The sequence below is a fragment of the Procambarus clarkii genome, chromosome 8 (genome assembly GCF_040958095.1).
Source record: "Procambarus clarkii isolate CNS0578487 chromosome 8, FALCON_Pclarkii_2.0, whole genome shotgun sequence".
Taxonomy (NCBI): Eukaryota; Metazoa; Arthropoda; class Malacostraca; order Decapoda; family Cambaridae; genus Procambarus; species Procambarus clarkii.
The window spans coordinates 12,663,052-12,675,073 of record NC_091157.1 but is presented as its reverse complement, the minus strand read 5'-3'; the positions used below and the strand labels follow the sequence as shown (position 1 = coordinate 12,675,073).

At 46.4% G+C, this 12,022-nt stretch overlaps 1 protein-coding gene across 1 annotated transcript in view; it reads left to right on the top strand.

The window, feature by feature from the left end:
- The window catches only part of LOC123759766 (major facilitator superfamily domain-containing protein 6-like), an 82,149-nt gene that overhangs the window by 63,708 nt on the left and 6,419 nt on the right, over positions 1-12,022 (top strand). The window contains exon 9 of the mRNA XM_069317291.1: positions 6,320-6,571. Within this exon, the coding sequence (XP_069173392.1) occupies positions 6,320-6,571 (252 nt within the window). The remainder of the gene's footprint in view (positions 1-6,319; positions 6,572-12,022) is intronic.

Genomic DNA, 12,022 nt, shown 5'->3' with positions numbered 1-12,022 from the left:
GACTCCCTTATCAGCACAGCTATTGTAAAAATTGATAGTGTACCTTGCCTGTGTGCCCTCTCTCTCTCTCTCTCTTCCCCCCAAAATAATACTAAATATACATTTTCATGCAAAAACAAAAAAATAATAATAAAATGGAAATATATAAGTATTTGTTTTTTGCTTCATAAATTTTTCTTTCGAAGTTATATTCAAGGTTTGCTAACAGTGGTATGAAAGGCCTCTTTGCATGTTTTGGAGGAAGCCCCAGTGGCTTTGTGAAGCTGTCTTGCTGATGTTGCACAATACTGAAAGGTCACTACACACAGAAATCACAATAGTGTGATGCATCAAATGAACAAATCCACAAGGGCCATGATGAGGGGGCTCGAACCTACGTCCAGCATGATTCCAGACGCACTTTAGTCGACTGCTCCACGACATGGTAAAAGAATTGCAACCTGGAGTGCTACTGCCCTCACAAGGCTCCCGCAGCTTCTCCGAAGCACAGACCTGGGTTTTACACAATCCTCCCATGCACCTGGGCTCTGTCAACCAAATGTTCTACTTCTTCACCCTTACTTCAATACACACAGAAATCACAACAGTATGATGCATAAAATCAGATCCTCATCACGGCCTTTGTGATGAGGATCTAAAAGGTCACATCAGTTGAAGTTCTGTTTGGCCTACCAGGGACTAAAGCCAGAACCCCTCACAGAGACACTGGGGGAAGGTGACAATCTGCCACCCCCACTAGAAAAAGCCTCCAAAAAGTCAGCAAAGCTTCACAGACAACTCAAGAGTTCACAGAAAATGAAGCCTCAAAACTGCTAAACAATTGGCATAATCAGAGAGCACTTGTCTGAACATCAGAGGTCCACAGCTGTTCAATACTCTCAGCAAGCATTCAATATATTGCTGAAACAAAGGTAGGCTTCTTCAAGAACCAATTAGATTACTTCTTGTAAGAAGTACCAGACCAACCGGGCTGTAGTGGCTATGTGGGCCTATGGGCAGCTGCAAGCAACAGCATGTTGGACCAAGTTATCCCAAGTCAAGCCTTGCCTCAGGCCAGGTTAAGGAAATAGAAGACCTCCCAAGACCCTCTCCAGGTAAGAACTTCCCAAACAATTCACACAAAACAAGGGATTCATTCAAAATAGCTCAAAACTCATAAGTACTGAATACCGCCACGAGGCAGTCTGGCCCCAGCCCTCAGCCGGCTCTCCTGATCAATTCCAATACTGATGATGCAGCACTTAGTGGTTCTGGTCTGTCAGATTGTGGGCAAATCCCTCTGCTTTAAGCTAAGTACTGACCATCCTTAATGGTCAGTACTTAGTATCTCACAATCGACATGAGAATGGTCCAGGACGGACCGAAATGTCGTAGTCTCTTCACGTTCTAGTGTGTGGTCTGGTCAACCATCCTTGGACACTCTTGTTCTGTGGGAGCCACTTGCTTTGTGTACTGTTTCTATAGTTTAGTATAGACATTATGTGCATGTTTTAGTTTTGGCATGTTGTGTGGGTCTGGCTCTTGCATTTTGGGCTTCATGTGCTCAGGGTTTTCTTCTGTGTGTATTTGCTAACGCTGCCCCTTGCATAGTCAGAGCTCCCTTCTCTGGTGGGTTCAGGAGTTTGTCCTTGAGAGGCCTGGCCACCAGGGTGGAATGCCCCACCTTAGGCTATTCACAGATCTTTGTTTCCTCTGTTTAGACCCTTGCCTGGGGACTTCCTTCAGTTGTGCTGGGGCACACCGGGGCTCATGCACTTGTTTATACGGCATGTAGCAATTGCTACTTGTAGGTTGTTAGTTTTGGCTGCTGTTAGTGTTTGTTCTTCCAGAGAGTGCTTAGGTTGTCTACTTGGTTACCTATCTTCGTGCCTTAGGAATCCCGTGGGTCTCTGGCATGGTCCACATGGATCAGCCCATCGAATGTGCCCTCATCAAGTGTGAGTTTGAGGGGTTTTCATCATCTTTGCCTACAGATGATCATTCTTTCTGCTCCCACCATGCTGCCTATTGAGTGAATGACACCTACAACCCTGAGTCCTGGGAGGTTTGTTCTCATTGGGTCTCTGCATTAAAAGGATTCCATCTCCCAGGCAGCTACTGCTTTGCGAACTAGGTTTGCTCGTGTTAGGCGTGCACCGCATATCGATTGGCTGAATGCCCCAGAGGTGGCCCATATGGTGATGACCTCCACCCGGACTAAGTCAGCACCTCCTCTTCCTTTCCCCTGCAGGTGTGGTTTGCTTCTTTTCTGGTCTTCCTCCCACTTCCCTGGTCTTCCCTCCCTGGTTCAGGGTCTGAAGCATCTAAAGGATTCAGTTATAATAATAATAATAATAATAATAATAATAATAAAAATAAAGCGTGTCTGGGAACACTCAACGCATAGGTTTGAACCCCCCTTATCAAGGCTCCTGTGGATTTGTTGTTCAGTAATAATAATAATAATAATAATAATAATAATAATAATAATAATTATTTTTATTCAGGTACTGTACATACAAAATGAGTTACAAACAGAATGTTGAATTTCTAGATAAAGCTAGTATATACTATGCCTAAAACCACTAATACACTGAGCGTTTCGGGCAAGAAGTGGGGAAAAAAATAAAAATAAATTAATTAAAAATAATTGAGATCAAAAGCCTGAATTGAATTGAAATAGGAAAAAAAAGAATGACAATAATTACAAGTTGAATGGAACAGCAGAAATTGCAACAGAACAACACAGGTAATTTGAACTAAATATCCTGGCCGGGGAGGATTTACTGGGCGCAATTCCTTAAAACTGTAGCCTCTGTTTAACGCAACAGTAAAATGTGTACTTGGATGAAAAAACGATTCTTCGCGGCAGGGGATCGTATTCCAGGGACCATAGGATTAAGGACTTGCCCGAAACGCTACGCGTACTAGTGGCTGTACAAGAATGTAACAACTCTTGTATATATCTAAAAAAAAAAAAAAAAAAAAAAAAAACAGGGCAGACTACAAATTTTCTTTAAGTTTATACATGGCAGATATCAGCAGTTATACAAGTCAGTCATTAAACATTAAAGTTTGAGAATAGCAAGACATAGGTTGAGTCAGAGTTTAGCTCAAAGTGTAGCTCGACCTTTTCTAGGGGTGGTTCCATGCATGTCGGTGATGAAGACAGTTGAGCCTTCTGGTCCTGCCAGAGTTTCAGGGCATTTGCCTTAACAACTACCCTCCCCCACCTCTGCCCCAAGCCTTCTCCTTGGGAGAACACTTCCTCTCTCAGTTGTTGGGCAAGGACTTTGGCTCTTCCCTAGAGCCTTTCTGGCAGGCTTCTGGGATTGAGGAGCCTGAGGACTGCCCTTGGGTGTCTTTCAGCCCTTTGTGGATCTTAGTCCCCTCTATGGATGATCTTTTGTTGCAGAAGAATAATTTTTGTATCATCCATCCATGAATGATTTGGATCGCTCAGCTGCTCCCCATCAGTTTTGATTCTTGGTCCCATTTGGTGCCTCACATTTATTGTATATCTGGACGTTTCTATCTTTGTGCTGTGCCTACTGTGGTCTGTGTGAACTTGCTTCAGTACCTCCTATGGAATGCAGACCTCTCATTCCATGATGAACCTGGCCTCATTTTAGTACAAGTTGGTCTCTGCTTATTGGTTGCACTATGAGGTCTCAGGGTTCATCTTGGCCACCTGACAATCCACTCTCTTTCTTAGGGGCTTGGCAGGGGTTCTGTCAGTCCTGCATGCTTGAGTGGTGAGAGATGAGCTCCATCTCTTAGGTGTTCCTGAATGGGGATTCTTTTGCTTCTCTCCCAATCTTTTTGTTTGCTCCAACACTTTCCAAATATATGAGCAAGTAGCAACTCGATGTGCATCTGCCTACACTGTCTGGGGCCCGTATTGCAGAAAACACATTGGGCCCTCCGGACACATCTGGAGGGCAGAGGCTGTTTGGACTGTGGCTCCGGCCTTGGTGGCCTTATCCAAGAATGCACTACCTTTTGAAGGCAGTGGCATGTGTCAATAGGCCATGTTGGCCTATTGTTTAGATTCAGCTTGGTCTCTTACCTTTTTCGCCGATTTCCCCTTTTCTTCCCTCTTTCTGAAGGAGCTTGTTTCTCAACCACCTCCATGTTGTTTCTGGGCAGCTTTTCCCTGCCACCCATTTGGTCAGTTCTTATTCTCTTGGGGGTTCTGTCCTTCCTTTCAGAGATGGTCTGGTTGGGAAAGGAAAATGCCTGCTGTGGGTCAGAGTGGGTCAGATTCCTAGGCCATTGCGCTACCTGAGGAGGATTCCTCCTCTGCTCAACATCACAATCACACGTTAGGGAAGTCTGGCTCATGTTGGCCCCATCGCAATTCACCCCTTTGATGCTGACATAAGATGGGTCATCTGGCTCACTTTGCCTGCTCCTGGTCCCACAGTTAGTGGGCTTTTTGGGTTATTTCCCTTGGCCTTGGGTGAAGTTGGTTAGTTATCCCCTGTATTTGGGGTCAAGCCCATTGGGTCAAGACTGGCACTGCATCGGGTCAGTGCAGGTTGGTTGGACTCTTGCATGGCCAAGATGACCTCATCCCTTCAGTGAGTGTCCCAGTTGTTCCCAGTCCCAAAGCAGGACTTGATGGACCTATGGTACATCATTGACCTATTGGGTCTGAACAGCTTCATTCCCTGTACGACCTTCTTAATGACCACTTTGACTTAAGTTCACCTGCTGTTGTAATTTGGAGCTTAAATGGTGTCCCTGGACCCCAAGGACTAGTAATGACACATTCCCATACTGTATATCCAGGGTTCAGAGACTGGCTAGATTTTGTTATGAGGCATCAAGCTTACAGCTTTAGGGATCTTCCCTTCAGCTTGAATCTGGTCTCTTACATGTTCACCAGGCTAGCATTGGTGCTCTGGCTGCATTTGTTAGGGGCTCGTGTGTTGGCCTATCTCGATTCCCGGTCTGCGTGGTATGGACCCCCTAGTCAGTCTGCATGTCAGCTAGCCAGGGATCTGGTGCTTTCACAGCTTGCCAGATTTGGGTTCCTGGTGAAATGGAGAAAGTCCCAATTGGTTCTGTTCCAGGTTCAGACTTGGCTTGGTCTCATTTGGGACTCTTAGGCAGCATCTCTTTCCCCTGCCTCTGGTGGCTTTGCCATCTGGTGTTAGATCAGCCTCAGGTGACTTGCTAGTTGTTCGAGCATTGTGTGGGAGCTTGAACTTTGCTTACGTTATCTTTTCCCTGGGTAGGGTTTGACTCCAGGTGTTGTACCGGTTTCCCAAGTTCCGCTGCTCTTGGGACCAGGAGGATTATGCTCCACCTGCCCTTTGTTGGCTTTTACTTTGCCGGCTTTCCCTTCAAGTTTTTCGTGGTTCAGTTATGTGGTGCCATCCTTCCCCTCATCACTCCATGTTTTCACAAATGCTTCATCTTTGGGTTCAAGTTTCATGACCAGTGCTCACCACAGTGGTGGTAAAATCCATTTCTTTGAATGCACAGCATGGTGTATGAGTTTGTGGATGTGTGTCATGCCCTGAGGAGGCTTTGGCTTTCTGGCTTCACTCTGACTCCTCCCTAGTGGTTCATTGTCATTGCCTGAACTGAACTTTGGTCTGTTGTCTTGAGGCGCTGGATGCTTCTGGTAGTTGTTCTTCTGACTTCGTGGCGTTTGGCTTTTTGTGTGGTTCAGGTGCAGGGGGGTGTCTGGTGTTTTTGTGGATGTGTTTTCTCACTTCTGTCCCATTTCCATGGAGTGGACCATTGACGACACATCCTTCTGTTGGCTCCGTGTTATATTTTGTTGCCAAGGTGGTCCTCTTCACAGCGCCGTGGAACTGGCACCTTCCCTCCTACATGGCTCTGTTTCTTGATTGCAAGGTATTCTCTGTGGACACTTTTCGACTGTGAGGGGAGCAGCCATGTTCTGGCTTTGGTCCCTGATAGGTGATAAGGACTTCTATGGCTGACGTGACTTAGTATGGGGGGGGAGGGCATCTCAGTGAGCTAGCAACAGGAAGTCACCATTCAGCTTCTCCAGAAATGCAGTTTACTGTGGGGAATGACAGTTTTTGTTTTGGCATTGCTTTCAGCTGTCACAGTAAAAAGGCTAATGTAATAATTAAAATATTTTAACTGTTAGAGCCTGTAGAATGTAAGAATGTTGAATATAACAGACCTCATAGTAATACAATATTATCAAACTTAATTCACTATTTCCTTTTTCCATTTGTCTGCACCATCATTGTCTCCCAGCCCCATTAGCTACACTTCTATTCTCAGTGACTACCATCACTTCATAAACCTACATATTGTCTTCACCAGCATCTCTGGCTGTTCTCTATTTCAGAGTGGTTTTTGAAGAGACTGGGTACCAGCTACCTGATGTCGCTCGTCTTCTTCCTATATATCTTGCGTCTTATGGGCTTGGCAATTGTAGGCACTTACGGTCTACTATGGGGGACAATGGTATTGGGATTGTTTAACGGGCCATGTTTTGGCCTGGGTTTTATTGCTATTGTGGTGCACTCGGCCAAGATTTCCCCACCAGGCACCAGCACCACCGTACAGAGTTTGGTGAACATCTGCTTCGATAGTATTGGTGAGTTTTCGTTAGTTGATGTTGGCATTAGTAGTAAAATGTGTTTGTGATTTTGGAGGCTCTGGATTTTATAATTTAAACTAGCGTGCTGAGAAAGATTGGACTACTGTATATGCTATATAAAAGAATACTATTTTCATCCATTGCTCTTCAGTCATCAATATTGGCTCATGAAATCTCTGCATTTGCTAACAGCAAATACCAGATATTATTATATTACCAGATTATATACCAGATTATTATACCAAATATTTTATAATCTGTACTCCGTATATCTTAAGCTCTACCGAGGGGCTTATCACATGCTCAGCCGTTCCAAAATATCTGTACTTCGAATATTTAATATTATTATTTTATTAGTAATATTTTATTCAGGCAACATACAATGGACATGCTAAAAGTGATTATATAGCAGGTAAGGTAATTGTATATTATGTAAGCCACCAGCTACCCATAGCATTTTGGCCATTTCTGAACACAGTACAGTGATTATTATACAGTATTTCTTATGAGCACAGATTTTTATAATGATTTACTTATTTATAATTCTGATCGATTATTATTATTATCCTTCATTATCTATATAAACTAGGGTGTTTTGTCTTAGATTGGAGGCCAGATACTTGGGGCTAGCTCACAGAACGTTGCATGGTGATTTGCGACTGGTATGGCAAGTATCATGGGCACGAGGGTTCCGGTAGTACAGTCTTGTTCATTCTCGACGTGCAGTCGAGAATTCCAGGTTCAAATCCCAGGCAGGACAGAAATGGTTAGGCATATTTCTTTTCACCTAATGCCACTGTTCACCTAGCAGTGAGTAGGTACTCAGGAGTTAGTCAGCTTGCTGTGGGGTTGCATCCTGGGTGGGGTCAGTAGTTTGGTCTTGGGGGGACCTCGATAAAAGCCAAATGTGTATGAATGCACTCTGGCTTCCTGTCTCCAAAGACAGTGAATTAAAAAAAAAAAAAACAGGGTAATTGGGGTTGTCCTCATGGACCTCTTTAAGAAGGATATGCGCCTATTCCAAATCTCAGCAAATACTATTATGAAATATGGGTTTGATTAGCAATAGAGTATTAAAACATTTTATGGCTGTTATTGACAATGATTCAATGTTATTGATGTTGATTCAGTGTTATTGATGTTGATTCAGTGTTATTGATGTTGATTCAATGTTATTGATGTTGATTCAGTGTTATTGATGTTGATTCAGTGTTATTGATGTTGATTCAGTGTTATTGATGTTGATTCAGTGTTATTGATGTTGATTCAACGTCGATAACTACAATTAAATGTTACTAATCATCTTTTGCCTACTGGAAGAAAGAATGGAAAGGAGGAGAGAGGCAGAGGGAATGACTGGAAGGGAGAGAGGCAGAAAGGAGAGGGAATGGGGGAGGAAAAGAGAGGGAATGGGGGAGGAAAGGAGAGGGAATGGGGGAGGTAAGAAAAGGGAATAGGGCAGAGAAGGAGAAGGAAGGGGGCAGAGAAGGAGAGGAAATGGGGGAGGGAAAGAGAAGGAAAGGGAACAGTGAAGGGAAGGAGAGGGGGCAGAGGGAACAGTTTTTACTGGTAGAAAATTGAAACTAACGACTGAAAAGAGCCTAAGAACTCCCCACAAGAAAAACTAGGTAACAAGCAAATTGTCATCAACCTGACGCACGGCTCGTTCGCACTGGAGGGGGAGGGAAAGTGCACCGTCTCACCGAGCCAGTTCCTAGACTGTCAGTTCGTCGTTCGAAGCTGGCTGGGGCTGACTACTCTGACTGCCATTTTCTGTCAGGATTTCTGTCAGCCTCAGGCCCCCACGCCGGCAATCCACACCCTAGTTCTGAGGCTGGATATAAAAAAACATGAAAACCGCCAACCGGAGGGAGGGAGGGTTGCCAGGGAGCCTCCGGGACTCGCCCAGAAAATGGCGTTTCATTACATTCAATGCTGGTTTTCTGGAGGGGAGCTTCTAAGGCTCCCTGGAACTACTTCACCAAAGATGAAAAGGAAAGAAAGGGGACTTATCCCAGGAGGCAGTCGGTGCTCACATCTCGACCCGAAGTCGAGACAACAGGCTGCAACCACCGACCCAAAGCGATACAGGCCCAACTAGGCCCAGGAACATTATCGAGGTAGTGTGCAGCCAGGACCCTGTTCGACCGCCAAAAACTCTGTGCCCAAATGTCAGCCCAGGACATGTTACCAAAGATGGCAGCAAAAGCAGCAAATTTACGAATGTCATGGGCACGGGGATAGACCGCAGGCTGGCTAGACTGAAAAACTTTGCGGACGACCTGAGAAACCCGTACCCTTTAACAGGGAAGAAGGGAAACCAGATCAACCCAAAGCACGTCCCTGGACACAGAAGCCGTGGCGCACAATTAACGGCGGAGGGCCACAACCGGACACAACTAAACCGAAGGGGGCCACAACAAACCAAGGAGAAGACAGAAATGAGAGCACTCCATCCAAAGACCAGGACGGCTCAGGCGGAGCACGAGCAGGCCGGAGGCAAACAACGCCCGAGACAGCTCGCAGACACGGTGCAGAAGAAACATCAAAACCGAAAGCAAACCGGAGCAGCTCCGCTAGCGATGCACGAGACAAGGTGACAGTATGTGTCAAGCCGACAGGCCCAACCCCTTACGAGAGAAGGACAGGACCATGACAACGAAAAGCACAGGATACCTACGAAGAGACAAAAAGAAAAAGAAGGACCGCCAGCTAAACCCCATACCGCTGCTGAGACAAAGCACGCAGGTGGGACACCATCAATGAAGCCACCTGATCACCAAACAGATGGTGAGAGACTCGAGTCAAAAGTACCATACTGGTAGACTCAAGGAGAAGACCCTTAACGGACTTGACAGATGATGAGAAAAGAGGTGGAGCCGAGGAAAAATCCCTGGGTTTGGACACCGAACAAGCAGCGCCCGAGACCAAGACTGGCAATGAACTAGAAGGAACGTCCTCCAGGGAACGAGGTATTCAGCAAAGGAACAAGGAAAAGGCCGTAGCCAGGGTCGTAACCTGAGTACCCCAACGAAAAAGAACTGTAGGGGCAGGAGTGGGTGAATGAAACCTACAGCCACCAGCAGACATTGCAACACAGAAGCTGGTAGTGACATACAAGAAGAGGAAAGAACTCTGTTCTATAACCGAACAGTAGGGCTGTCCAATTGCAAAGAACCGAACACGCACACAGCACAACCCAGCACCAACACTAGTACAGCCAATAAGCACATACTAAGAGACACAACAATGTGTAGGATAGGGGAAAGAAATATGCAATGAAAAGACCCCTAAAATTACAACCCAAGCACCGGTAGCTAGGGACAAGAAAGTATAATCAAGATGATGAATGAAAAGACCGAGGAAGCAAGTGGTAACGGAATGTACCCAATCAAGCAAGCTTACATCCACACTCCAATGTACGTATAAGAGTTCAGCCAGGCACGGAATGACGGTCAAGGAAGGAGTGTCCAGAAAGCAATGACTGAGGCAACGAATGAGTGTCCAGATAGCATTGACTGAGTCGACGAAGAAGTGTCCAGATAGCAACGACTGAGGCAAGGAAGGAGCATCCAGATAGCATTGATAGAAGCACATAGTAAAGACATGTTAAGATGCATGCAAAGTGGCCAATCAACACTCTACAAATAACACCCAACACTCATCCAAAAACCGAGAACCAGCACCTGGCTGACAGTGTCACCAGACTGTATACTCTCACCTGTTGAGCGTAGACACTATTGTGTCATGACACAGCTGAGCTATGTAATAATCCAGGAGCTTCGCTAATGGATTATGTACAGAGGTGCATGAACAGGAGAAGAAGATAAGGCATAGCATAAAGGCGGAGGTGGCGCCACTCCTAGCCACCCCACACCCGTAAGCATAGATGATAACTAGGTGGCTCCCCTCATATATAAAATCCAGAACTCCCCCAGTATCCAGGGGGCTATGACTGGAGAGAAGATGAGCGAGAGTGGCGTATAACCTGCGAAAAGGACGCGGAACACCAACACATGTTTACACCGCCCAGAAACAAAACAATCACCCACGGTGCATGTGCTTGAGTACTGAGCAGCACCACCCCATCTTTCAGGAAGGGCACCTACCAAGGGTATTGAACGATTAATAGTAATGTCAAGACAGGATAGAGAGAAGATGTAATTAAAAATGAAGTAGATATAGGAGCGAAAAATGATGAGTACGGAAGAGGACCAACGAGTCCTAGAAAGGACTGGAGGGAAGCCTAACCAGCAAACGACAGACGTTCCAATAATATGGGAAGTATTGAATATCTTCCTGAACCGTCGAGACCCCCTGAGAAGCACAAAAGAATGGAAGCATACATGGCCCCAGTAGCATCTGTGACCAATGGTCATGCAGGATTCCAATATGAGGAGAACATAATTACGACATGACATAGAAGAATACTGTACATGTTCTAGATAAAAAGGGGAGAGAAAGCGGTAAAAGCACCCACAGGAAGGATGGAACCGAAGGAACACAGAACCGAACCCAGGGACAGGCCGACACCCAAACCAACTCCTACTCAGAGGAGGGAAAGGAACCTCCTACTCCTCGTAACCGTAAGCCCCATCCAGAGGGTTGGAAAACCCAGGCAGGTTCCAACAGGGCCTAAGGCCCCAAAGTCAGCTCCTCCTCAACCTTGGGAACCTCCACATCAGGCCCCGGGGGCGAGTCGTCCTCCAAAGCCCCGGCCTCACAAGAATAGGCCAGGGCAGCCGAAAGAGCAGGAAGAGAGCGGGCCCACTGGTCAGATCCCGGAGCTACAGCAGGAGGAACAGACTCGAATGCCTCCATTGCCACCCCAGAAGGGGCAACCCTCGAAACCACCGGAGTCTCAAAAACCTCTAATCCCAGCCCCGACCTGGAAGCCCTCAGACGCTTAGGCGCCAGAAGCAAGGGGAGGAGGGCCCGAGTGAACCACAGCAGAGGAAGAACAAGCGGGCGTGGACCAAACCGAGGCCAACGTGACCAAAACCCCCAAATCCGGGTTCCTATAAGCAAAATGGGGCAGCCTCAGAGGATCCATGAAAGCAACCAACCTAGCAGGTTGCAACAATCTAAATCTAACCTGCAACGAGCGAGCAGCTTGCACCCGAATAATGTTATCAGGAGAATGGGTGAATTGAGTCACAAACGAGCAATGAAGCTCGCAGGACTCTGGGCCGAAGGTGTTACCTACCCAACAGACAGCATGACAGAGGCAAAAACAGTGAATGTTGCCCTGAGACAAGGGGACAGAGCAACCCTCAAACTCACACAAAGCGAGAGGGGACTCAGGGGGTCACATCCATCAGACCTGAGTGCCCCCACAGGGTTTCCAGGGGCCCCTAGACTGGGTCTGCTAAGGGTTATCCCAGGCAGGGTACTGCTAACCGATGCCCAAGCTACCAAACAACACTGCTAAAGTTGAATCCCCGGGAC